We start from the raw sequence: 27950 nt of genomic DNA on the forward strand, positions 1-27950 counted from the left end.
GGGGAGTGTGCTTATCATGGGGGCCAGCTCTCAACTTATGGCTTTACTAGGCCTTACCCACGAATCTAACCCTCTGTATAGTACATTTACTGTACTCTGACATTTACTGACATATTTTTCTTCAGATCATTATTAGAAATTATTCAGGCTAGTACTTTACTCTCAAAGACAGATTCATGTCATGACCTTTGCACTTCAGTCTCACAGACCTGCACTGCATTATGTTATATAAGACAGAAAGTGGTGCAATAAAGTACTACCCTCAGACTTATGGTTCATTCACATGCTTGCATTGCCTTCTCACAGAATGCAGTGCTTTCCCCAAACATCTGCTGTATACTATACCTATACATATAAACATGTTTGTATGTTGTTCTTCTGTGAGCCAATACAGTGATTTTCTTTTCAATTAATTGATTGTCTCCAACCACTCGACCACTACTCACTGATCTAATTGCAAATTTAGTAGCAAAACTTTTATTGTAGATGACTACTTAATCCCCTCAGACTGTTGTGTTATGCTCAATAAATTAGCACAATCTCTCCTCTTATGATATTGACATTATCTTGCTCCTGAAAACTGCATCTGAAACAAAAGGTTATGGTGGGTATGGTGCTCTTCTCCATACCACTGTTGTTTGTGTTACACTGTGCGTGAAAATCCCAGGAGATCAGCAGTTTCTGAGCTACTCAATCCACCCTGTCTGGTACCAACAATCATTCCACAGTCATATATTATTTGCATTAACAAGATAGAGTATAGGTCTACCTAATGAAGTGCTCACAGAGTGTATATGCAGATTTGGTATACAGCATAGTATTTCAATGTTTGTTTAGTTTCCAATGCCCAGGAAAAGCACAGCTTACTCTGATTACTTTGTGCAGTTGGTCCATCTGCTTATGACTTGAGTATGTTTGTGGAAACCATGTGGAAACCCTGAGCTAATTTCAGATATAGCTGATCCATTGTTGAGGTGTGTGGAAACAGGCTTCGAATGCATTACTTGTCCTGACCAGTTTTGCATGGTCACAGGTCACATTCCTGGATCTAAACTTTATTCATCAGTTCATGTCCCCAATACATTTCTCTCTTGAGATTTTAGGAGCGTGTCTTTACACATGTTTGAGATATGCACAGATCCAATTCTAGTAAGTGAAGGAAGCCAAGAACACGTTGAATGTCAACTTTTACACAAGCATTCATTTTAATGGATGAAAATATATAGTATGCTCAGTTCAATGCTGATTTAGCTGAGAAACTGAAGCATGTATAATTGCACTGAACTATCTATAAGCTAAAAAAGGCATTTGTAATGTAAAATATATCAGTTAAAATTGTATTCAATTTGCTTTTCAGTACAGAAGACAATTATAAATCATGTCTGCTGGCCAGGTCAATCTCTATTAGATTCACTGTTTGAAAAGGTAAAGACCATTTGAGAGACAAAGACGGCCCAACTTGAGGGATGACAGATGAATGATATATACAACAATAACCACTTTGGATGCTATATTAGAAGTAGTAAATAGTGACAGTCAGGACAAAAGATGACAGTCCACCCTGTGCCCCCTGTATTCTGTGCACAGTTGCTTAATTCTTTGACCTTTTCTCCTCTGTGTATACTCCCACAATACAATGCTTCAAGCAGTTCCTGCAACTACCACACTACTTCCAAAAATATAGGCCACGCAAGTGTTGCCTTTGTCACCATGTGTCACGTGTGATGAGGGAGAACTGAGTAGGAACAACAATGTGCTGCCCCGGTGACAGCATTCTTTGGTTCAGCTCGGTGGCAGAAAAAGTAGCCACATTACAAGCTTGTGTTTGATACAAGGCCTCAGGAAAGCTCTGAATAATTGATGCCTCTCCACCTGTTGTCCTGTTTGTTGGTAGTAAAATCTGAACAAAACAGAACTATATATCATGCATATTCCAGAGTTAAAAGCCAAGGTACTGGATCTAGATTAAAACAAGTGACTTGATAAATTTGTTTTAAAGACGTACTTGATAGGAGGATTTGACACACTTGAAAGGTACAAACCGCCAGTTATAAAAAAACAAGCACATGGTTTGAATAATACACTGACATAGGGTTTATCCCCATTATTTTTTAAGATTTAGCACAAAAAAAGTTTTAAAAACATGGCTTGAGGATAAATCTTTCTAGGGCGAGCAATCTTTATTTTGACCTGCCCCTCCTAGAATATAGACAGAATTATTTTCTCATTCATAGTAACCATGTTATCTTTCAAACTTAAAATTTTAAACATTCGTTTTTCATTTTGTGCAATATGCATGTAGCTATACAAATGGCAGTATACATACAGATACAAGTAACCTTTTCTGCAAGGCCTCATATCTGCATGCTTGCATTAGAACTCGCACCTACAAGTCCGTTGCAGAGTGAGCGTGCTATAAAGCAAGTGTTCGCAATGCAGCCAAGTAACAGAATGTCCTCATACAGTAAATTAAACAGAGGGATTCCAGATTTCCATTATGAGAATCTGTGAGGGGAAGCCCACAGCCCTGCAGTTGCTCTCCAACTCCTCGCCCAGTGTCACCGTCACCTGACCTTGATACCTTCCCAGTCGACTCACTGCACCACTCGTGTCTCTCATTAGAGACAGAGACGGAGAAAGAAGACACTGTCCACTGATAGACAGGGGCCTTGCACATTGCTGGATAGCATGTGATGCAGACAAAACACATTAGCAGTACAGGGTTGGGAGTGGCAGTATAGCAGCAAAGGGGAACAGGGAATTTGCTTCATAAAATGAATGAGGAATCAAAACCAGCAATGCAGAGGTATAGAATATACAATCTCACAAAGCAACGCTTCTAGACTGTTTTAAGAACCCACTGTGTTCTCAAGAAGAAAAAAAAGGCTTACAATGATTTAGTAATGCAAGCAGTTACCAGACAGGGGCAACTCCATAATGGTTCCCATAATGATTTCTTCAGGGCTTCTTCTAGTATTAGTTGTAATGACCTTCTCACTCACCACATAATTACAATGAAAAATATTCATTACATCATAGTAAAAATGGTTCAATCCATTAATGAGGTGGCCATTATCTCAAAATGAATCATGTCAGTTATATTTTATTTGAATTGAGGATTGAGATGTGACACCCAAATTATCCATGTGTCATTGTTTAAAGTTTGTGGGATTTCAATACATATTTCCAACTCTCCAACCGATGCCAATTACAACGTTTAAATAAGGAAAAGGAGACATTCAGACAACATTGCCAACAAACTGATGAACACAACTCTTCACAATGATCTTCATTCTGGTCCCTTGGGGATGCTACACCTTTGTGTGCGATAGGGTTTGACATAATGAGTGACAAAATGAAAAATATATATCATTTTGGAATAGAGATTCCACATTAAACACATATACAGCATACTGTATACTCCAGAATTATTGGCACACCTGATAAAAATGAAAGGCTGCATAATAAACAACACAGATAATATTTATGTAGAATAAATGAAAAAATATACTGTATGTACTCTATACTTTAATTTCAATACATTTATTTTGTTTCACTGTTTTTTTATTAAGTAATGTCATTTTTCTGAAAACCATAGGTGTCAACTCACAACCTCACAATTATTGCACCCCTAACAATTATTGTAAATACAATCAAATAAAGTTACATTGGAAATAATATTTAACTTAAGTTAGTCTTAATCTGAATCTAATGGAACTATATGCAAAGTCATTTTGTCAACCATCACCATAGGAAAAGCCAAAGAACTGTCAATTCAAAAGAGCACTTTCCTCTTTTACTTGGGTACAGGTTAATATTCATCTCATCTGTCCATAAGACTTGTTTCAGATCTCTTTTTTTAATTATTATTATTTTTATTTTTTAAGCAAACTCTAACCTGCCCATTCTGTTCTTGAGGTTTACCAGTGGTTTGCAGCTTGTGGTGAGCTGGTCACTGGTGTAACCTTAACAGTTGTGTCTGACACATCTATACCTATATTGTGGAGAGTGTTCTTTATCTTAAAATTGTTTTTTTCTGCACAATTGAAAGCATTCTTTGGTCATCCACTACAGTGGTATTCCATGGTCTACCAGGCCCTTTCCAATCGCTGAGCTCACCAGTCCATTCCTGCTTCTTAACAATGCACCAAACAGTTGATTTTGACACCCAATGTTCTGGCTATGCCTCTTCTGATTTGTCAGCATCATGATGGCCTGCTTTACTGGCTTTGACACTTCTTCGGTCCTCGTGTTGAGAGACAACAGAACAGACTCTAAATGTGAATGCCACACCTAGCCTTCTTGTGCATGAACTAATGATTCAATGATGCACAGCTGCCCAAGAAATAGCTGAACAGCCAATTGTCCAATTACTTTTGGTCCCCTAAAATGGGGAACTGTGCATAAAAAGGGCTGTAATTCCCCCAAATGAAACCTGACAGTCTGCATTTTAACCTGACATTCATTGTTTCAGTTCAAAGCCAGTGTGAAAGATTACAAAACAACAAAATTGTGTTACTGTCCAATACTTACAGACTATACTGTAGCAGCTCAGATCTTCTGACATAAAATATAGCTCAGCCCCAGCTTTTATAATGAAGAGGCCTTTAAGGTTATGCTGGGATATTTAAATGAACCTAATCTTTCTCAAGAGAATAATTTGAATAAATTTCACAGTGCCATGGCCAAGCTCAAGGATTGGGAATCCAAATGTGACCCAGAACCAGCTTTGTGGGCAACTAAATAGTGCAAATGTAAATTGTAAGCCACAACGAGTTAAACAATAGCCTACCAAAATATATTAATGCTGCAATTTGAATAAAATGCTTGGATTTGAAAAAATACAGTAAATAATGGAAATATTTTCTCCTTAAATTTATCCTTAAATTCAGCTATGTATGTAAACAAGACAAACATTAATATGTTAACAAGGATAATTTGTAATCATATACCATTTAAAATGATTTATTTAATAATCTTGTAAGAGGTTATGCTTATTCTCTACTGGACTATAATTGGCCCAAGGACCACATATTCCAAAATATGTGTGGTCCATAAGTATTTGGACAGTGGTACCATTTCTGTTCTTTTGGCTCTGTACTCCAGCACAATGTCTAGCCCAGGGGTCGGCAACCCTGGTCCTGGAGAGCTGCAGGGTGTGCTGGCTTTTGTTGTTACTTGGCATTAATTGATCAATGAAAGCCGCTGATTGCACAGTTAACTCACCTCACCTAGTTTCTTGGGTCTGAATCGGTTGCTTATTTTAAGGTGGAGACGAAAGCCAGCACACCCTGCGGCTCTCCAGGACCAGGGTTGCCGACCCCTGGTCTAGCCTAGAAGTGTTAATGGCAAGCACCTTCACCAACTGAGCCACTCCTGATATACCCATGATTATATATATTTAATCTGATATGTTGAATACACACTCCCTACTGTAGTCTACACATTGTTCTCCATTTGTAAGGTAACTTAGAAAACCACTTCAGAAAAGCAGAATACATTCTAGCCATAAGCAGGCAGAGCGGACAGGACGTTTTTTTTTTGTTGTTTGTTTAATAATTAAAATAAACTACTCGGAACTTTGATTATCAAATAGTGCCACAACTTTGATAATCACATAGTGCCCTCTTCTGGTCAAAAAATGCATAAAGATATTTTTAACTCTTGCTTCCACCCACAGGTTTGATAAGACACAAACTCAATTCAACAATTTCATAAGAATTGACAATTGACTGCAGATTTTGGTTTACGATTATTCTGGTTAATTGTTGGTCGCTAGGTTACCAGATAACTAAGTGGTACTCACGTTTTTGTCCGCACCTGCAAGCCAATCAGGCGACTCATTTAAACGAAAGGCTGTGCCAGCAATTTAACATGATGTAAAGGTTCATGCCAGATTGCAACTCATACTTTCGTTTTATTTATGCTAGTTTTCACTATTTAAACAACAAACTTACATCGAGCAGTCAGTGTATGGGGATAATCAACATAGCTAAGTTTTGCTGTTCACTGCAAATTAGGAATTGTAACCGGAACATTTAGGCTACTTCAGGAAATGGGATAGTTTAATTTCCCATTGGCTAGTCATCTGCCTATCAAATTGACTTGCCGGCAACTGGAGGCGTCTTTATTGGGCTGAGTTGTTATCAATCACCTAGGCGGGCCGGAGAAGGGGCGGGAGTTTGGTTGAGACGGACTTGTGCTGCAACAAGAGGCAGTGGTGGTAAACAGACTTCTGGAATGGGAGCTCTAAAAAAATAATTAATTTCATTTTCTTTAAATCTGAAGTTTGGTTCGAGGCAAATTAAACTTTTGAATGATTAGGTTCATAAAATTTTGGAGGAAAAATCAAAATCTCCGCCAGTCGTTTTTTAAATATCTGTTAGCTACAGTATCTAGCCAGCTAGCTAGTTACTTTAGCTAGCTGGCTAAAATGGCTTAAATCCTGCTTGCGTGCTAGCTAGCATATATAGCTGGCTAGCAGTAACAATTTATACAGCCGTTACCAACATAGTGCGCTGGTTAAGTTTTGTTTTTTTCTTTGCATAAATGAATCAAGTGAAGTGTTTCGATTGCCATAACTTAGTTGCGGCCTTACTCCTTAACGTGGATAATGCTTAGCATTTAACGTCGGCTAGACATCTTGCGACTGGTTGTAAGTTATACTTTGATTAATAAGAGGGCAAACAGACTTTTTTTAAACAACTGCAAAAACTTTGCTCTGGCGTTGAGTGCTTTTAAGATTTAAATTAGCTATTTACTAGCTAACGTTGGCTACTTTCGATGGGGGTGCGTGGGCCATCCCCCTTCAGGAAAAGTGTCGAGTATTGTTTGAGAATACCGTACAGTAAAGCACGGTCAGGTTAGCTTGACAAAAAGCTAGTTAACGTTAGCGAGCAAGTAGTCTCGTAGCAGTAGTTAGGAGCTATATTATTAACGCTAGTCTTTGTATTTTGAATGTTAACAATATATATTAACTGCTGCTTAAACCGAGTAATACCCGCCACAGTAACGTTAGCGTTATACTGAACAAAACAAACATGCAAACTTCTTTCTTTTACTGCGCACAATTATCCGCTTGCCAGTTAACAAATGATGCCTGGGATTTGACCGAACGCGCTTGCCAACAATAGATTTGAAAGTAGGTCTTGGTTTGCATCAGTTACAGCTGTAGCTACACACACTTAACGAATAGCAAACAAGTTAGCAGGTCTAAGACTCTTTGTTTGCTAACGCCTATCTTGGGGAGTTGCACATGTGAGGACGGCGACATCAGTAACTTAGTTGCTGAACAGCACCGGAGTCATGGCCCAGGAAAAGATGGAACTAGACCTTGACTTATCTTCCCTGACCCAAGGCGACGGCCAGTTAAGACGATCCAACAGCGCTCCTATGATAAACGGTTTGAGGTAACGTACGTTACATAGTTATCTTGCATTCGGTCGAAATGAGTAATAGGAGTTAGTTTTGTGTGTGACGCCTGTAGAAGTAGACCACAAACGTCGCTGTTTTTCGGTGATGAAAACGTATGTATCGTCACTTAATGGGCTGTTGCCATTAGCCGTCCTTGCATGTGACGTTACTGGCCATTATTGGACAGTAATTCAATCTCTCTCTGATGTGAGGAGTTTTGAACTGTGTAAAACATGCTATAGCAACCGGAGTTTTCAGGGCCACCTGTCTCTAAAGTAAAGGCTGAGTCGGTAGTATAAAACTCCAACATTTAGCTAGTAAACTTTTGGATTCTCCATTATAGCGTTACTCCAGTGAGTTTTAGCCAGATTGGAGTTTTGGCGCAGTATAGTTTGTATTGTGTTTCTTTGACCGAGAGTGCTTATCTGAATTCTTAATCCAAAGACATACTCTTAATGGAGAAATCTGGGTTTGTTGTGTCATCGGTTTCCAGTCTACTGTCCGATTCGATTTTCACATCTGATAATCAATGTTATCTTCTGTCCAGTGACAACTCTCCAGTATTCCAGCGAGATGTTCTTCGTAGCCGCAGAAACAGCACCACCGTTGTGAACCGCTCCACTCTGGTATGAAGTACCAACTTGTTTTGTGCAATGATATACGGTCCCTCCCTGATATTGAGCTGCCTGAATTAAGTGGTCTACTTGATGTTTTTTCGTCATGATTTGCTACACCAGTTGTTCCCTGGTCTGTTCCTGGAGATCTGTCCTCTAGGTTTTCATATCAAACCTAAAGCCTGGTGGTGACGTCGCTGTGCCGTTTGGGTTATGCTTCATGGATAAAATATTTCAAATTGAACAATGACGATAGTTGGGCGATGTTAGAACGTTCATGAGCATTCTGCGATTTCACTTGAGCGACTGGGTATAAAGTATCATTAAATCTGTTTTTGGTTTTTTGTTTGGCAGTTGAAGGAGATGTCTGGCTGTTGAATGAGGTGTGCTTTTCATGGTTTGAGTGAACCTACATGATGGTAGATCTCCAGGAACGGGGCTTGGAATGCAATTTTAGTAACCATTTCTCATTTGCTCATTGTCTCATTTTTAAAGCATCCAAGCTTATTTTTATTTTTATTTTTTATTTTTTTTGGGTCAGGTGGCAGCAGTAGTCATCCGTGTCATGCCGTTTTCTCACATGTTTAACTGTGCCATTTTCAGTTAGTCTAATCTGGGCTTTTCCTTGTCCCTCTGCTTGTCTTTATTTTCTATTTTTTCCTCAAGATGGTCCCCTCTTCTCCCATTCGAGCCAGCACCAGACTTCACCAGATCAAGCAGGTAAGCTGGCTGAGATTTGTACACAGACATCACAGCTGTCCTTCATGGAGCTCCAGGGAAATGACCGCAATGTTGTTATCGTTTCTTTGTATGTCCCATTTGTTCACTGTGCACTTCTAAAGTACGCGCTTCTGTGCTCCAACGATTACGTAATAGAAATAACTGAGGCGAATTGTATAAAAATCATGAAAATACTGTAAAACTACAAATGTATTAAAACGATGCTGTTGCATTCTTACATTGATCCGAGGACTCTGGAGATGGACTTAATTTTGTTTCTACACCAAAGTCTGGTACAGTTCATTGAAATGCCATTAAGATCCCTTCCCTCAGTGGTCAGTAAGGAGTGCAGCTGGGCTAAAATGGCATCAAGGTCGCTATGGTACAGTTTTGTCAGAGATAACAGTTGGAACTAATGCGACTTCCCGCACACGCATGAAAGAATCCATCACGGTTGCTTTCAGGAGTATCGCTCTGCCTCGCTCCCCTCAACAAAACGGGTGTTTAGTCAGAGTTCAACAGATTGGGTTGAGTTAGATTTTGGACGGCAGAGTTTTTATCTTGGACGGCAGTACAGTGAGTGAGCTGCTTGGCACACAGCTTGGCGTAACGACTGCTTGTTGTGGTGCAGGAGGAGGGCGTGGACGTGATGAACAGAGAGACGGCCCACGAGCGGTAAGTCACGCTGGTCTCGCAATCTCAGGAATGGCAAGCCCGGGTTGGGTGGTGCCTCCACCGACTAATCTAGCTGGATAAAACACGGGCGGGCCTTTCTCGCACAGCTTTTTTTTTCAGCCGTGTGGGTGACTGAAGGCTCATGGTGCTTTGTTTTTATTGGAGCGACGCTCCGGTGTTTGCTATGGAGACCTGTCAGTGGAAAGCACCTGCACTGTGTTTGGGTTGGATCAGCATTCTGTCACCTGTCCTAATCTGTGACTCATTTGGAACGGTGTTCATTATTTGACGTCACCAATATTAATTAAAATGTTTGCATTGATGTATAACTTGTGCATGTAGGCCTACTCTAAGTCCAAATTAAGGGCGAATGTTGGTTACACTTATTGACTTGGTCCATTCCCTTCCAGTGTACAGTACTTGGAAAGGACTAAACTCCTTAACCTGAATTCAGTGGATAGAAAAAACAAAGCCTGAATGCATTTCGAATGAACTCTCTGGATTATGTACTGTAAATTTGTTTTGCATGCGACGCCTGTAGAAGTAGACTAAAAACATTGCTCTTTTTCAGTGATGGAAAGCAATGATCTGACCCAATGATTTTCATTTATTTCACTTTGGAACTTATGAATCGTCAATTGGTTTGTTGATGCTTCTGTTGCCATTACCCATCCTTGCATGTAACGTTATTGACCATTAGTGGACAGTAATTCAATCTCTCTCTGATGTGAGGAGTTTTGAACTGTGAAGCATGCTATAGTAACTGGAGTTTTCAGGGCCACCTGTCTCTTAAGTAAAGGCTGAGTCGGTAGTATAAAACTCCAACATATGGCTCGTAAAAATGTTTAGAATAAAATAAAATAAAAAATGTATTCATCAGTTTGGAATGGGGGTGTCACTGTGCTTGTGTAAAAGTCACACTGCCAAAGTGCTGTCTATTAGGAGAAAGAATCATTGGATTTCCATGAGGATTTTCTCGTTTGCCTGCCTGACCAACGTGCACCTATCATTCACCGATTCATGCAGCTCTTCTTTCTAGTTGTGTGTTATGCATTATTAGGAGGTGGTTTCGTGGGTGTTGGTGCCAACATCAGCAAAGACTTTCCTTCCCCCCCCCCCCCCCCCCACCCACCCATGAGTCATTGTATTTCCTACCATCAGGGTCTTTTGATACTTAATCGTAGGCGGGCTGAACCTGAACACCCAAATAATGAAGTGTGCTCAGTCTATTGTCTGCAGTACTTTCTGCTGAGGCTTTGCTTGATGTGTGAAATGAAGCTGCTCAACGATGAGCCGGTTTCACCCAATCCTCCCCCAACCTTCCCCCCTCCTCCTCCTCCTTTCAGGGAGGTGCAGGCAGCCATGCAAATGAGCCAGACGTGGGAGGAGAGTCTCAGTTTGGTAAGAAAAAAGAGATTAGCATTTTCTGTGGAAGTAATTAAGAAAAGTACATGGAAAACAGCTGGCATGAAAATCTGGCATTTGTATTCTACTATATTCCCATGTTTCGGCTGTGAGTTACATTGACTTGTTATATTTAATCGATTCCTTGGTAAACAAAGCACTTAGATTATTTTTGTAAATGTAAATTCTTTAGAACTGCAGTGTGTAAATATACCCTGATGAAGTAAAGTTTCCAGCCTGTTGCAGCTGCAGGGCTTGTATTTCATCTGTTCCCTTTGATTACACTTCCAACGAGTTGTTGTTGTTGCCCTGTTGTGGTGGGTGTTGCTATTCAGGGTAAGCTGTCTTTGCATGTATTGGCCCTCGGGCTAAAATTCCATCTCTCTCTCTGCTGTGGGGAGTTTGGAAAGATTCGTAACATGCTATATTAACCAGAGTTTTCAGGGCCACCAGTCTCTAAAGTCCAGGCTGAGTCGGTAGTATAAAACTCCAACACTTCTCAGCGGTGAACGGTTGTAACCATGTTGGAGAATGTGCTGGGTTCCACTACGACAAAGCGCTTTAACCGCCTCCTTTTTTCAGAGCGACAACGACTTTGACAAATCGTCGTCGTCGTCCCCGAAACGGATCGACTTCGTGCCCGTGTCCCCGGCTCCGTCCCCCACGCGAGGCATCGGGAAGAAGGTGAGCGCTCTCGGGCATCGGAGTCCTGTGTTTGTCCATGCCTTCCTCCACATCCAGGATTTGTCTGCTTTCTTTCATGTAACACCATTCCATGGCCATACCCTTCAGCAGTTGAGTGTTATTGTAGTCGTAAAGGACTGCCGTGCAGTTGCCACGCTGCTGTCTTACCCTGATGGACATGCAATCGTGAATTGTTGGTCAATTAAAATGCATGCTTTGATTAGAGGGGTGACTTATCCTTAAGTATCAGCCATTATTTGGCACCTTATTAATGTGCGTGTTTCTTGGGCGTAGGATGTAATAACATGCCTCTCTTTTCTTCCCAAAGCAATGCTTCTCACCGTCTCTACAAATCCTGGTGAGCAGCAATGGCCTCAACCCCAGCCCCATCCCCAGTCCCACACGCCGCTTCAAGTGAGTAGCCCTGCAGACCAGCGCTTGTGTGCGCCTCCTACGCATGTACACGCGTGTGCTTATTACTTGATTGAATTCGTATTTCAGGAAACACTGGAACAGCATCCGGGTGAAAGATTGATTCATTCTCTTCCCCCTAATACACAAATTTCTCAAAGTTTGTATACTGCCCGCTGAAGGAGGGTTTAATATTGGTCATTTGCACACTGTTCATTTCTTGGGTTCAATGCTGATAAATTAGAAAGGGGGGGGGGTATGCACGTTAAGTTGTTGTGTAATGAACACTGAACCAGGGCTTTTATGGTGGTGTGGATGTGTGAATATTTAGCGTTTCCTCACATGGTCCTCCTCTCTCTCCTGCATGGTGGTGTGCAGCAGCAGGAGGAGTCAGAGCCCCATCAACTGCATCAGACCCAGCATACTGGGGCCTATCAAGAGGAAAGGTGAGTCTGGCCTGGCCTCCACTCGTGTGTGCGTGTGTGCATGTTCCACTCACTGCAGTGCATGTGTTTGAGTGTACAGGCAGGGAGAACTGTCCTCAGAACATTCTAGATGTTTACTTGGGCATATTTCTGTAGCAGCTGCTTGCACCTCAGAGCGAGTTATACATAGGTTAATATTAAAAGGTGGCACGCTCAAGTGAGCAAAGGGGAAGAAGTGGGGAAAGCTGCTGCTAAACACTAAACATGCTTGTCACAGAAAGGCCAGAGCCGACACCATTCGGCATTTGGACTTTTAAACTACTCCAATACATTAATGCAATGTTCTGCTGTGACTTTTCCTAAATGTTTGGTCTTAAAACACTTGTTTTTGAAAATGTAAGAAAAAAAAAAAAAAAAAAAAAAAAGGAAAGAGAGTTAACTACATGCAGTTCTGGCATTTTGTGCTAGAAGCCAGTTAGCATACAGGTACCCAGGTGTAAATGGGTCACTCCAACATGCTGTTCAGCAACTGATGCAAATACTTTGATGCAAATTGCTCAATCAATTTGAGAAAGTAATCTCACATGGTCTAACAAGATTAGTTCATTACAAGTGTTTAATGAAGATGAAGACTAGGACTCCTACAGTAAAAAATTGTTTTACTTTTTTTTTTTTTTACCTTCATGCACTTCATGTAATTGTGGGTTGTAGTTTTATAACTGAGATTTATAGGCTCTGTGGGGATAATGCCTCCGACATGCTTAAGTTTTTGAATATACTGACTAAAAACTGATTTGAGTTTGATTCTGCGTTCTCATGAGTAACAGGAGACGGTCCATGCGATTGTAAAACTCATGAAGGGAGAAGGCCCCTGAATTAATTATGGCTGAAGAAATGTTTAAGAAATAATGCACTTTATACCTTATTTGGCTACTTTTTCCATTCTGTCGTCTTGTTTCTCACATTTTTCCTCAGTGTGCCTGTAAAACGCATTTCCCCCTTAGCCTATATACCGAAACCTAATTGCCTAATTTGGTACAAAAAAAATGTTGAAATCGAGTCCGTCCTGTCCTTATTTCAAGCAAATAGTTTTGCAACATTTGGCTTATGAAATTGGGTGACTGTGGGTGGAAATCAGTGCTGCCATGTTGGACAAGCCTAACACTGCCTGGCATCAGGCCTGGTGCCTTTAGGTAGTAAAAAAAAAAAAAAACTCTGGCCTTTCCAATGTTCAGTCCCCCATATTAATGTGTGCAAAAAGGCCCGGTGTGCGTTTGCTTTTGTTGACGTGTGCCCCCCTCTGTCCTGTGCGGCTGCAGGAGAGATGGAGACGGAGAGCCAGCCCAAGAGGCTTTTCCAGGGCACCACCACCATGCTGTCATCAGAGGCGTCCCTGCTGCCAGACCTCAGCTCCTGGTGAGTCCCTCTATCTCCTGCTTCTCATCCACCCCTTTCTCTCTATTTACCCTGTCTGCACACAACAACATTCAGATCTAACACATTGTGTGTGAAACAGCCATGGGGGAACCTATCGCTGCTGCCACGTTTTAAATGATCCACTCGGAGTCGCTTGACGTTCTCTGTAGTATCGTAGAGATAAAACTTGAGCTTGGCAGACTTACCATCTGAGACTGACGTACATTTGTCATGTGGCTGGCTCAGCTTTTGTTTACATTATCGAATTGCTAAATTGCCCAGTGTTTGCAACTTAAGCAGCCAATGAACTTTCCGTTCTTGTTTTTATACTAGCATGCCAGCCAAGTACTGGCTGCTTGTTACAGCCATTGGTCAACAGGAATGTTTCTGAATTGTGGTCAATTGCCCTAATGAAGTGCTCTGTTGTAGCATTTGCTTGATTTATGCATTTCCATCGGTCCAGGACTATCTTTAAAGCACTTTATTTAAAAAGAAAATTCAAGAAGTACTTGAGTATTTTGCACAGGGTACTTGGAAGGTGCTTGGAGGAAAAAAAATAATAAAAAAAATAAATAGAATTGTTTAACATTGCTATTGTAGTGTACTATAAAGCCTTAGATAATACTGGCAGGAATGGAAATTGGTATCCATGTACGTGGAGCCTTGGTATCGCTGCTCGTCTCAGTATAGTTATTTTCTGAGATTCCTTAAAACGGTCATTTTTTTTCTCAGTTTGTCTCCAGATCTGCTGGATGGGAGTCTGAGCAGCGTGGGGTCGTCTGCAGGCTCCCCTGCCAAGATGGACGGGGTCTCCTCCTCCCCCAGCACCTCCCCCTTCACCCCGCTACAGGACCTGTCCCCCAAGTGAGGAGGCGAAGAGGCCTCCGCTCCATCTCCTGCTCCCCTGAGGAGCTTTTCTCATCATTTTTGGGGAATCTGTGTTTTTAAAAAAAAACAAACAAACAAAAAAACAATATGCGCTATTCATGGGAGAACCGCTCCCCCATGCCCGAGAGGTGTGCGCCTGTGCGATTCTGAGCATGTTGTGTGTGTCGTGTGAACACCGTGTGTGTGTGAGACCGGGGGGCGAGGGCGTGCCTCTCTGACACACGCTGGTCCTGAAAATGCACTTTGCTGACCCGTGGGAGAGGGGCCACCGTGGGTCAGAGCGGCGGACGCCCAGAGCGCTAGCGCCAGCTGCTATTTCTAGAACGACTACAAGGTGCTAATGCCCGTCCCCCGTCCAGTGAGCACAGCTTGTGCCCCCCCCCCCCCCTCCCTGCCGCTTCCACGCCCTCACCAGCCAAGTTCTCCACAAAAACACAGCACAGGATTAACGCGCATCGGAGGGCTTCCCCGTGTGCAAGCGTATTCAAAAGCGAGGTTTCTCATAGGTCGAGTGCTTTCCTGCACAGCTGAGGCTTTGATAAGGTTCAGAGTTTCTCTCCGCCTGATCGAAAGGCCAGCTTACGCCTGTCAAAGGGAAGGTCGGATCCAAAGCTTACTTGGGGAATGCGGAGCAGTGCATGCGAGTATTTGACGCGGTCCGCGCGACGTGTCAAATTGAATTTTTGAACCGAATCCTGCTTTAAGGAGTTGATTTTACGATTAAGTGGCATGCCTTCACAAGGTATTTCAGCTATTAGGTATACAAAGATGAAAAGTCAGTACTACATTTATGTGAATATAGTTTTTAACTTATTTGGTCTTACCTGTATGTTTTGTAAGTATGTATATATGATTATTAGCTCGGAAGTGAACGCAGGCTCAGGGGATTGGCATTTGTTTTTAGAGGTGAATGGAAAATTGCTTAAATTCTAAGCGCCATTCTAGTCTGTCAGAGGTTTCCGAATGAGGAATTCCATGGTCTGAATGTCTCATAGGCAGGTTTGTGTGCTCTTGTAAGGGCATTTCCATCTAAACTGTATGCTACATTGGTGAATTGGCGCTGGGACACCTCCCTGCCCTATGCAGCTGAAAGGTTATTCCCTTACTGAAGAGAACTGCAGGACAAATGGCTGTTCTTTCGCTTGTGGTCCATGAGGTCAAACCAAGGGCTGTCACCACTCACTCATGCTAGCACACCCAGTACTGTCAGGCAACATGCGGCTTTCAAACCTTGCTGCCTGTCAGTGTTTCAATACTTCCATTCTATATGTTGTGTTTTTTAGACTGTAGTAAAAAAAATTAAGCTACCAAACTTTGAATTCAAGGCCGAAAGGTTCTCCTTCATGGAATAACGAGCCAGGAAGCCCAGTCTTACTTCAGCAGCTCTGTGAAGCCGCCTATGAGAACTGACCTCAAACGTTGAATTTCCAAACGCTTTTGTGACGACTCGAATGGAGCCTAGGGTTGGCTTGGCTTTTTCCTTTTTCTGGGTACCTGCACTGTAAACAAACAAAAAGAATGCAATGGACAAACTGACTGAACAGTACTTCTCAAAAGAGGGGGGAGGGGGGTGGGGGTAGAGGACTTATTTGTGCGATTCTTCTTATGAAGACTAAAAATGAATTTTCTCGGTTTATGCTTTCATTCACAATGCAAAGATGGCTGTGTTTCAGGTCAATCCTGCTGGTTAGCATTAAATCTCAGACTTTTGATGAGATTTAGAAGCGTTTCTTCTGTATCTCCACATTTAAGCATTGCTTCTGGTCGTTTCACAGTGGGGAAAAATGCTGTCATCTACTGAATCAATAATACCTTGTGCCATTCAATAAAAATGTATACAAGAAAACAACTGTAATTGTGTAAAAAGTCAGTGTTAATTTGGTTGTAGTAATTTCCTTTTGAAATTCAGTTTTATAAGTCTGAATACATATTTCCTTAAGTAGACATTGCTAGATTTATTTTTTTTCTCAACTGAAGGCATGATGTGGTATATTGAAATGTCAGACAACCTGCAAGCTTTTTTGTGTGTTGGAAAGTAAAGAATTCTGTTACTACCATATATTACGCAAGTGTGAGTTTGTTTGTGATAAACTGAAGCAGCACAAAGCTAGTCGTGTAAATGTTTTTAGTCTGGCCTGTGTTCATTTTTTATCCCGTCTGTGTCCATGTATTCATAACACAGGGAGTGCTACCTGTGTATATTGGTCATGTCCTTTTGATGTACCACACTCCCAGATTTCCAAAGATTTGAAGATTACAGTGCTCTGCATTATAATTTTAATTTATGAATATGACAAACACTGAATTTATTACAATTATAGGGAATTTTTACATATTGAAACAATTTTGAAATGCTGGGTTTCATGGAGTCACTGGTGATACTTGAGCTGTTTTCATTCTTAAATTATACTTTTGTTCTCCCAATCCTACTGTAGACCCATCTTATCCTGGTAGAGTTCAAGGGTTCAGTTATGCTGCCCTCTCGTGGGGATTGCCATTCACTTTCGACAGACTCGCCATCAAGCAGTAGACCTGTTTGTTTCTGGAACGATTTGTCTTCCGTCTTGCATTTAAATTAGCACGTTCTGTTCAGGACAGGTGATCGACTTGACCAGTTGCTTCTTGGATGTTCATGCTGTATTAGTGTTAGTGCTGCATTCCCAGGAAACCCAAAGAGTCTTACTAGGTCTGAGTTGCCTTTTTTGATAGCCAGAGAAATAAAATCACTCCACGTGTGACAGCATGTTGTTTCAGCCCATCATTAATTGCAAACATTCATATCGAAAGTAAAAAAAAAACATTTGACATTACAGATAATGAGAATGGCATTTGTCTGCACATGCCAATGTGCTGATTATCAAACATTATAATCCGCATTTCTGCTCTTGATGACAGGAGCCGCCCAGGATTTATAACCTGAGCAGTCGGCAGTAAAAGGCTTCTAGCGCAGACATTTTAGTTTGAGTGCAACTGTGTTTTACCAAGCTGTGTCTGCAGACCGGGGGTTAAATGAGAAAACACTACGCGGAACGTGAAGTTGTACAACACTTTTAATAAAACATTTCCCTTTGTCGCTATGCAAACCCCTTTCATAGGCACCCTCTCAATTACCCCTCCCTTCAGTCTACAGCCAGCCCGTCAGTCCACCTCTGCAGAGCTCCAAACAGCCATGCACTAACTTCACCTGGTTTATACAAGTAGCAGTCGGTTTTAAAGTTTTTTGTTGTTGTCTTAAAACAGTTTAAACATGATTTAGAGGGTAACTGTGTTCCCCTGTCAGTCTGACCTTTTTCTGTTTCCCCTCCCTCTCCTTCAAGGACACAGGTGGAAGGTCTATGGGTCTATTTCAGCGTGCCTTCAGTTTTATTACACAGCTCCGTATTAAGACGGGCTTCCAGAGTACCGTACTAACACAGGGTTAGTTTAGCTGCGTATTATGTTTAGGGAAGTCTTGATCGCAGTGTGCAATTGGAGTTCCGTATCGGCTGATCCCAAGAAAGTCTCTTGCTCGTCTAGAAACATGATAAGGTTTTCCCCCACCCAGACCACTATCGCTATCCATCCAGATAGATTTGTCGCATCTCAGAGAAATTTCCAGATTTTCTAGATTTCACAACTTTGTAAATGTGATTCACCATGATATAATGGACCTCTATGGACCACTCCTTTTCTGGTAATAAATATAAGTGGTCCATAATATCATGGTGAACTGCATCTAAAAAAAGTAATGAAATCTAGAAAATTTGTCATCTCATTGATAGATAGTACTCTGGGTTATTGGAAACGTACTTGAATTTCATTTTTGGGTGAACTGCCCCTTTAATTACATAGGCAAGGCAAAAGCAGAGAATTAAAAATGTTTATATTTGATGTGGGCTAATTATTTCGGCTTCATAGAGCAGTGGTTTTCAAACTCTGTCCTGGGGTACTGCTGTGAATCCTGGTTTCCATTCCATCCTTAATTGTAATCGTACAATTTTAACAAACCACGTTTCATGTTTTGAGGGATTATCTTCCCCCTTAATTCACATAATGTCTACTTGCTATGCATGCCATGAAGAATAAAGTCACATATTCACATTGTGCTAGATTGCACAAGAAAAATGAACAGCGTGTTATATTTCTGGGATTGCAATTGTGATTGGAACCAAAACCAACATACACAGGGGGCCCCCGGGACCTGAGTTTGAAAACCACTGGACTGGAAGAACACAGTTGAGCAGGGGTCTGCAACCCTGGCCCTGGAGAGCCACATGTTCTGCTGCCTTTCATCATTAATCTGCGCTTAATGAATTAAAGCAGCTGATGGCACAGTTAACTCACTTCACCTGGTTACTTGGGTCTGAATCGGCTCCTGGGTTTAAGGCGAAAAGAAGAACTAGCGGAGCCCTCTGGCTCTCCAGGACCACAGCTGCACGCCCCTGTGCTAGAGAGCATGCTGTAACACAACCAAAGTAGTTTGGTCTTGATCTTGTCCTACATCTGGGAAATACGGAAAGTATCCAATATGAAGGCACTCTGCTATCGACCCCGTGTGTCTGTTGTCTTTGCTCTACCCCTCGCTCCCCATCCCCTCTCTTCCCAGGACATCTCCTGCGCTTGTAGCATCTCAAGTCCGCAGGATAACCATTGTAAGAAGACCTGTACAGGAAGAGGGAGAATCAAGTATAAGGCGAGATGACACAGCGCTATCAAAACAAACATTACAATCTAGGTATATTTATGTTGTCTTTGTGTACTTGCTCAACTGGAATGTGCTCATATTGTGTACAGCATGATCAATGGATACGAGATGAGGAATACACCAACATTTTGGGAAATATAGCTTTTTTCCCCCAGAATTAGATGAGATTTTGATTCTTGTGCATTCACTGGCTTGGTTTCCATGCTAGCATAACATGTTAGCATAGCATAAATGCTTAAATGCAACTCTGAAGCTGTCTTATTTATACAAGGTATCGTGTTGCTTTGTTTAGAACTGAGTGAGTGCACTTTGTGCCTAGGAGTTGCTGTTAGGTGTTCACTTTGAAGGAGGTAGGCTACTGGTTCCTATACGCTTCAAGTCTTTATGCTATGCTAACATGGAAACTGAGCCCGTGAATGCACAAAAATGAAAATTAAATTGCACAAAGGGTATATTTCCCAAAATGTTGGTGTATTCCTTTAAAGACCATGGTCAATCAAAATATATAATGTAAATAATAACAAAAGCCTGAACCTCCCCAAAAAACCCCAAAAAACCCAAAAAACAAGCAAGATAAGAAATCCCTTACTTGAAGGATCACTCACCTAGAACGTAAGCAGCTACAAGTTTCTTGTTAACACTTAAGTGGAGGTAGACAGGCGCGACGGACTCCAGCTCCCCCAGGGTGGGAAGCATAAGGACAGCCACACACACCAGCCCCAGCAGGACGGTCAGCACACTGGGCCCTCCCGAGGCCACCCGGCTCTCTGCTCAACGCAAACCCACACCCTCCTTACTCGCATGCCCCCATGCCTGCCCACAGCAAGTCACCAGCGTGTGGCTAGTACAGATGCAGCTAAAGCGTAATGCGTAGAATGTGAACCTGCAGAGTTGGTGCATTTCCATTAAAACTGTGTTAACCCTTTCAGTTTCAAGAGCATTTTCAACCAATCAAAATTACTGCTATACTATTCGTTTAGGCCCCTAATAAAACAGGACTGAATTCTCAACTTTCTCAACCAAAGCCAAAACCCCCTGGGATTAGGGTGGAGCCACTCCATATTGGACTTGGGACTGAAAGGGTTAAGTGTGGCATTTAAACATTTTCATATTCTAACATTAAAGGCTAGAATTGGAATGTTTCCACAATAAATCAATAACATAGATAAAGTACAGTACAGTCATATGTAGTTCACTGGGTTCACAAATTACTCAACCACAACCAAACTGATTTTGTATGAGTGGTCTCCCTCTGGTGGACAGAAGATGTAACTGCAACCCAGCACTATCTACCTGGCTGGAATGCAGTCTGCTCAAAGAAAGCGCTGTCGACCAGCTGCTCCTTCATCCTGCGCTCCTCCTCCTGGGGCCGGGTGTGCGACGGCTCCTGGGAGGCTGAGGGCAGCAGGGTGGCCATCACCTCCTTGTGGCCCAGGGCCTTCCGCTGGCTCTGCTCCGACACCTGCAGCCGGAACTTATCGATCACGCCATAGTGGCAGGCCCGCACGTCCCTGTGGCGGATCACACTGGACAGGGACAGAGAGGGGGGGGGGGGGGGTAAGACAAACATGAGGTAATACAGTCTCATCAGGAACAGGTAGAACCAGAGACACTCTTATCTAGACGTGCTTATCCAGAGTAACTTACAATGCCGGAGAACTCCAAGGAATACAAAAGTCCATCTCAGAATACGAAAGTGCAATATTCCCAAGTTACGGGAGGCTCATTTCAAATAACTGTAAAGTTAGCCAAGAAAAATGCATTTTGTAAACAAACAAATACAACTGTACAGGTAACCAATCATTGCACAGCTACACCTGTAACATTCTTCCAAAAAGAAATCCAAAAAGAAACAAAGAGGACAGTTAAGAAGACCAGAGCAGCCATCGCACAATCTGAGTGGGTGGGTCTTTATCAGAAGATGAAGATTTCCAGAGCCAGAATCAACAGGAAATGTGACCTGGAAGGGCATGCATGCAAGAGGGGAGGGGCCAGGCACCCAGAGGTCGCGAAACAGAGAGGTCTGGCTGGTGTGTTGGCTCTGCCAATCTTTTGAAGAGATAGCAGAGAGGAACCAATTGGCTGCCCAATATGCTAGCTCCAACATGTCTAATTAGTCAGGCAGCTGGAACGTTTAGAGATGAAAATGAGATGGGCGCAGCTACAGACGACCTCACGTGTGAGGGAGCGTAACTAGGAAAGCAGATCGAGACCACACTCACATGTCCACGCAGCATTGTGGCTTCACAGCTCCAGTGGCGTCTACCACGGCATACTTGTTCGGCGCTGTGCACAGAACTGGGAACACAGAAACCAATGCTTAATGGTAGTGTACCCAGCAGTGCAGGCCTTCCAGGTGACTCCAACAAGCTGCGGAGACACGTAATAGACTGGAAGAACTCCAGGCATGTGTGGAGCGGAGACGCCGAGACCTCACTCACCTTTGAACTTGAGGGCGAACTCGTAGGGGTTGTAGAGCGTGAGCACCTGCTTGTGGGACGTCTGCTCGTCGGCGTAGAAGACCAGCTCTGTGGGGAACACGAACACAGGAAGGCTTCCCTCCACCAGCTCAGGCTGCCGGTTATGATGCTGCATTGGCACGCGCTGCGCTCAGCCCAACCCAGCTCTCACTCCCTCTGTCCGCCTCCCGGTCTCCACCAGTCGCAGCGCCCCCTTGTGGCTATTTAACCTCCCTCCAGGCGCCAGTCGGCCTCTCCTCTCAGCTTATCAACAGCATCACAAACACCCTGGGAAACGGAAGACAGACTTCCAATCAGTCCAGATTAAGATGTGAAATGTTACTGTACACTGAGTGAGCACTTTAGTGTTAGTGTCCCTGAGCATGACACCTAACCCCCAATTGCTCCTGATGAGCTGGTTGGTGCCATGCATGGCAGCCATTCGCTGTTAGTGTGTGAGTGTATGTGTGAATGAGAAACATGAATTGTACAGCACATTGGATATAAGCGCTATATAAATTCCAACCATTTACCAGTTACCATTTATTATCCACATAGAGGTTTGAGGCATTGTGTGTTCAAAGATGCTCTCATACATACCACTGTTGTAAGGTGTGGTTATTTGCGTTTCTGTCACCTTCCTGTCAGCTTTGACCAGTCTGGACTTCTCCTCTGACCTCTCTCATTATCAACGTGTTTCTGCCGGCAGAACTGCTGCTCAGTGGATGTTTTTAGTTTTTCGCACCATTCTCTGCAAACTCTAGAGACTGTTCTGCATGAAAATCCCAGACAGGTTTCTGAGATACTCAAACCACCCTGTCTGGCACCAACATGGTCATTCCATGGTCAAAGTCACTTTGATCACATTTCTTCCCCAACCTGACATTTGATCTGAAAAACAGCTGAACCTCTTGAGCATGTCTGCATGCTTTTATGCATTTAGTTGCTGCCACATGATTGGCTGATTCAATATTTTCATTAACAAGCTGGTGTACAGGTCTACCTAATAAATTAGGATATGTATATGGATGCTATCATAGTACAAATATATAGCATGTATATGAGACAAATGTGTTCTCTAACTATCACAAATAATACGAAAAGACTCAATACAGTCATCTTTGCCAGGGGTGGTTGCACAATAATTCAGAATATTTGTGAAACCTGCTTTTTGGTTGATTCCACTGCGTTATTACTAAAGCACACTATTTTACACATGTTGAAAAATAAACGTCTTTTTTTAGGTTACAGTATTTTTTTGTGCATATGCATCAAGGGTGCCAATAATTATTGAAGTGATATACACACATAGGCTACATGTAGAAAAAACACGTGTTTTTGTGGAGAGATTACAACTTTTTGAACATTGAAAATTATCATATCTTTAAAAATGACCCTGCAGAAAAAAATTATAATAAAAATACGGGAAGACTGACACACGGATACCAAACAATAAAAAATCAGTACGTGCATCACGGCACTCGCGGACGTATGCAGTGATTTTACATTTCCTTTTAAATAACATTCCGGGTACTTCTTCCACGTGGCTAATCACATGAGCATGTTTACAGGCACAAACGTCATTCTAAAGTCTTTTGCAATAGCTGCGTGCCAGAGCTTCTCTGTCTGTGTTGTCAAATATGGTTGGGTTTATCCCGTGGAATAAACATGGGCTCTATTATTATAAGAGATATCTAAGTAATTTCAAGACAATGGATTTTAATTTACAAGCCTTGTAACTAACGTTAGTAGCCTAACGTCATTAACCAGCCATTGATGTTTAAATGCACGAACACCTGGCCTGATACTGTTAAAATCGGCTTGTCAAGCTTTTAACCTAGGCTAGCTAGCTAGGTAGGTGTCAAAGGAGACGTTCGCTTAGTTATTCTGTTTGCACAGTTAACATTAGCTGCTCAGAGGTACACTTTACATTATCAACACTATCAAGTAGGCAAACCACCTAGCTAACAATCTACACACGTTAAACATAGGCTAGTTTACGTTAAACAAAAGCTAGCTAGCTAGCTAATTATATGTGACGTTCCTGTGTATGATATCCTAATTACCTAGCTATAGTTAAGTAGCTAGCTAACATGAGTCACATTTGCAGTCATATCAGCATAGGTGACATGGGCCCTCATTTGTCCTCATATTTAAATTATAAATATTAATAAGCTAATGTTATTTGGGAGCAATGGATTATTAACTATAGCTACTTCAATTACTATGCAGATGGACTAATGTCAAATTACTAGTTTACATATAAGCTAGCTAGCTGCTAGCCAACTTCAGATACCGACCGAGTTAACTACAATCTAAGCTAGCTCCAATCAGTATATCTACCCAACTGTATGCCTTTATTTAACCACGGTGGAAAGACAAAGGAAATGAATTCTTCATCCTCACAGCTAGCTAAATGGCTAACGTTACCTAACGTGACAACGACAATTTTCACTGGCGAGCTAGCCAGAAAGAGCTCGCAAACGTTAACGTTTCTCTCCCTTTTTATTGTGCTATTTAGCTCTAAAAATATTACTTCTAAAACAGCTAACGCTACCTAGCTAAATGTGAAAGTAAAAAGAAACTGCTTAACAATTGTGCCACCAATGAGCTTATTTGTATATTTTTAAGATCAGAGACTCACCCTCTTTTCCAATCCTTATAGATAACGCTTGGTTGTGACTGTTGTTTAAATCCCACCCTGTTGTTTTCTCCTTTCTCCCTTCTCTTTGTCAATATGCTGCAGTTCCACACGGTGGATGCCGGGATAGTGGAGGGCTCAGATAATTCCGCCAGTCCTTTTCTGACGTACCCACTGTACCACAAAATGCGAATACTTTGTTACGATTTAAACACTCCTAATACCACATTGGCATATCTTATGTCACATTATGTGACAAAACAAATCAGCACTCTGCTGTAGGCAGGTATTACATATGCAGATTAGTCGTGCTTGCGGAAGCTCAAATGACAGCGTCCAGTGATTCAATTATCTGCGGTGACATTTGAAAACAGTGTTTTTAAATCTACTCATATGTAAGTAGCATTAGAGGCTGTGGATTGCAATTTGGCTGGGCTTCAGAATGTTAAGGACTTTTCATGGCTGCCAAAGTGCTTGTTCCTTATTTGGTGATGTCTCATATTCTGCTGCATGGAGACTTTTGGACTTTGTGGTTCTTCACACTCTTGCTATGTTTCTCTTATTGGATGGGGTCAGACCAAGTGATTGCATCACAACACTGTAAAGCATGATTCTTGGTGTAAATTATAGCAAACATGATATTGACGCTTATATCAAGAGGTTATTGAACCTGTCCAAACATAATAAATGGTTACACAACACCCTAACCAGTTTGAATATTTTTTTTGCTCCTTGAATACCAAGTGATGACCCCCTTTAACTAGATTATTTATGCATGTGTTTGGAGAAAAACACTGCATACTGAATTTGGATAATTGACAACTATATTTTCATGAATCAATTAATTATTCCTGACTGATTGCCAGAGTGATTTTGACTATTGCAAAAGCACATGATTTCATTTGAGGTAATGAAATATATGGAATACAGTGAACACAAAACATTATGTGCCAGTTGTTGGATATGATGGATCAATTGATGTAGTGCACTTAAGTGAGCAGGCCTAGTGTATGCTAATAAAGTGCAGGAACCTAATTTGCTGTACTTGTCTGTGCCAATATTCCTGCAGGGCAAATCTATTCGTCTTGATGTTGAGCTTTCATGCAGGAGTGTGACAGTCGTGCCATGAAGGCACAGCGTGCAATACTTGAAGCCCATTGGACAACTGTGAGATGAGCAGGGATGACGTGCATTATGTATGGCTCTGAAACCAGTGAACAGGTATATGCTTGTACTGTATAAGATCTAAAGGAGAAACAAGATAGAATGTAACAAGATCACTGTCAGTTGGTAAATGAAGAGCCCCAGTGGACTGAATGGCCTGTTGTAGTTATGATGTATGCGTAGGTTATAAAGATCACACCCACAAGCCAGTACAAAGCATGTTTGAGAGATGTATAGACTTTATTGATTCCAATGGCAGCTGCACAGGCCAATCATAACCTGTAACTTTTACCGAACACTCAATTTGATGAATGTCATTATTTCATTTCATTAATGATAATTGTTTATATGCATACTGTATTTTCATTATATCCCGTTATCAATTTTAATACATTTTCAGTGTACCCACTGGCCCGTGAACATTTTTTTTGTGGTGAAACGCTGTCTGGCTACAATTGGTTAAAGGTTTTATAGCTGACTAGGACTATATATGGGTAAAACCTGAGCTATAATGGGGGTATGTCTGTTTATGTCAAAACATCTCTCAACCTAGATTTTCACCACCCCTTGGCATCTAGATTGTAGCTTTCTGGAATGATATATATTTTTTATATAAAATAATTCCTTGGTTTGTGATATTTTAAAAAACATATTTTTAGTATGTGCATAGCACCATTCCTCAATTTCTAGAATCAACTACCATCAACGTGCAGTACTGCAAGGCAGCGACCAGAGCTCTCACTACACATCAGCTCAGGTGGAGAGGCAGAGATACATGTAACCAATTAAATGGGGTGATGGTCAGACAGTCAGATTCAAGAACATGGCCAGGGCACTTATTGTAATGACTACCATGATATCTAGAAAGTCTACAATGAGCCTGGCCCTCAGTTAAGTAAAATAATTGCTCTCACAGAACATTGTCCCCATCACTGCACTCGAACATTTGGGTTCTGCTCGGTCAAAATGGAAGACTGCCCTCTTCTGGTCTACCAACACCACCAACAGCCACAACCTGTTTTTCCAAGGTCTCCTGCTAAAGCAGAAAGCCCAGCCCTACTTAGAAGACATTTCCTGAGGAATGATAGTTGTATGCAGCAATATGGGGTGGTATACCAACTAAAACATTATAGAATATACACAGAAAGTGAAATCTACCTTATGAGCCAGTATAAAGCATTGTCAAAGCACACAAGCACACAAGCCCAAGGCACAAGGGTCTCAGATAGTGTTTTAATTGTTGTGGATACTTTTTCCATTTACTATGGAAACCTCAGAATTTACTCCGACAATAAGGTCAAACGAACGTGTAAACAAATACAATGACTCAACAACGCACCAAAGCACTAAGTTAGTCTTTAAGCTAGGTAATATGGTTAAAAACAACCCCATTACAGAATCATCTGGTCCCCAAATCCTAATTTATTTCATACACAGGGTCATAAATACATAATAACGTATGCCACATGGTTAATTTCACAAGCATTGTAAATGTTTCAGAGAGCTAAGGATATCAAAGGTTGCTAGTTGCTAAAAATGGATCACAGTAAGTGCGCACCTAATGCATATAATACGGGATATATATAGGGGAGTCGGTGCCCTGGCTAGCTACAGAACTTTACAGTGTGCAAAGTGTAAACAAAACACTTCGCTGACCCCAAATGGGAACATTGGTGGGGCGGTAGAACGCGCTCCGCGGCTCGAGTTTTCGATGCAGTGGAAGTAAACAGCAGATTGGCTAATCGGGGCGTACAGAACAGGCTCATTGTCTATCCGATCTTCATAAGACATAACCTTGCTTTCGGTCACTTTCCAGTTCTAAGAATTATAGGTTGATCTAGGCCTATATTCTTTATTAATCTGCAACTAAAACGGCATAAAAACCTATCCTTTAGAAAACCCAAGGGAAGCCATGTTTATGGCAAAAATATATTTCCCATTTTTAGGACAGGCGCTCAGGAGTTCAATCATTATGCCTCATAAACAAATTGCATTATGACGTTGTAATTAGTGGTAGAGACACGACGACTTAATCAATCCGAACTGCATTCATCGTAAAAACGGCAACTTCCCCCAACCCCCTCAATGTGAACAACCGAACGGGGCGAGCTAGCCAAATATTTGCCATTTGACAGGCGGTGCGGTCTTTTCAGGTCGACTCCGCCAAACATCTTGGTAAATGTAATATTTATACATTAAGCTAATATTTTATACTCATATATCACGCTGGCATACCTGAGTAGGTTTTAAAATAAAACCATTTAAGCTCTGCAGGGAACCGCTGCCCTGCTTTCATCCTGCCTGCCCTGAGCAGAGAAAGGAAGAGAGAGGAGGGAGGGCACTGCCTCGCAA

The 27950-nt window shown here is 41.8% G+C and overlaps 2 protein-coding genes and 3 non-coding genes across 9 annotated transcripts; 4 read left to right on the forward strand and 1 right to left on the reverse strand.

Annotated features, from left to right (window-relative positions):
- The first annotated feature begins 5891 nt into the window (after positions 1 to 5891).
- Positions 5892 to 16218, forward strand: LOC133132193 (P2R1A-PPP2R2A-interacting phosphatase regulator 1-like). 2 transcript variants are annotated; one of them, XM_061247471.1, is made up of 10 exons: positions 5892 to 7409; positions 7961 to 8039; positions 8694 to 8747; positions 9379 to 9422; positions 10769 to 10823; positions 11409 to 11510; positions 11839 to 11924; positions 12300 to 12367; positions 13666 to 13762; positions 14495 to 16218. In XM_061247471.1, exons 1-10 carry the CDS (start codon positions 7306 to 7308, stop codon positions 14628 to 14630), a joined length of 825 nt encoding a protein of 274 aa, XP_061103455.1. In that variant the 5' UTR covers positions 5892 to 7305; the 3' UTR covers positions 14631 to 16218. The 2 variants fall into 2 exon arrangements, with proteins under 2 accessions (XP_061103455.1, XP_061103456.1); XM_061247472.1 differs by having other exon boundaries at positions 12303 to 12367.
- On the forward strand, positions 7568 to 7725 carry LOC133134155 (small nucleolar RNA U109). The gene has a single exon (XR_009709272.1). It is a non-coding gene; the product is annotated as a small nucleolar RNA U109 (small nucleolar RNA).
- On the forward strand, positions 10097 to 10252 carry LOC133134156 (small nucleolar RNA U109). Its single transcript, XR_009709273.1, has one exon. It is a non-coding gene; the product is annotated as a small nucleolar RNA U109 (small nucleolar RNA).
- LOC133134154 (small nucleolar RNA U109) lies at positions 11174 to 11324 on the forward strand. The gene has a single exon (XR_009709271.1). It is a non-coding gene; the product is annotated as a small nucleolar RNA U109 (small nucleolar RNA).
- A 1464-nt stretch (positions 16219 to 17682) lies between the features above and the next one.
- Positions 17683 to 27914, reverse strand: mospd1 (motile sperm domain containing 1). 4 transcript variants are annotated; one of them, XM_061247475.1, is made up of 7 exons: positions 27834 to 27914; positions 24438 to 24608; positions 21776 to 22081; positions 21557 to 21632; positions 20628 to 20860; positions 19940 to 20101; positions 17683 to 19291 (listed from the first exon to the last, which is right to left on the reverse strand). In XM_061247475.1, exons 3-7 carry the CDS (start codon positions 21927 to 21929, stop codon positions 19260 to 19262), a joined length of 657 nt encoding a protein of 218 aa, XP_061103459.1. In that variant the 5' UTR covers positions 21930 to 22081; positions 24438 to 24608; positions 27834 to 27914; the 3' UTR covers positions 17683 to 19259. The 4 variants fall into 4 exon arrangements, with proteins under 4 accessions (XP_061103459.1, XP_061103461.1, XP_061103457.1 ...); XM_061247477.1 differs by lacking the exon at positions 24438 to 24608 and having other exon boundaries at positions 27834 to 27899; XM_061247473.1 differs by lacking the exon at positions 27834 to 27914 and having other exon boundaries at positions 24438 to 24763.
- Positions 27915 to 27950: the final 36 nt, after the last annotated feature.

This window comes from Conger conger, chromosome 7, assembly GCF_963514075.1.
Source record: "Conger conger chromosome 7, fConCon1.1, whole genome shotgun sequence".
NCBI classification, from domain to species: domain Eukaryota; kingdom Metazoa; phylum Chordata; class Actinopteri; order Anguilliformes; family Congridae; genus Conger; species Conger conger.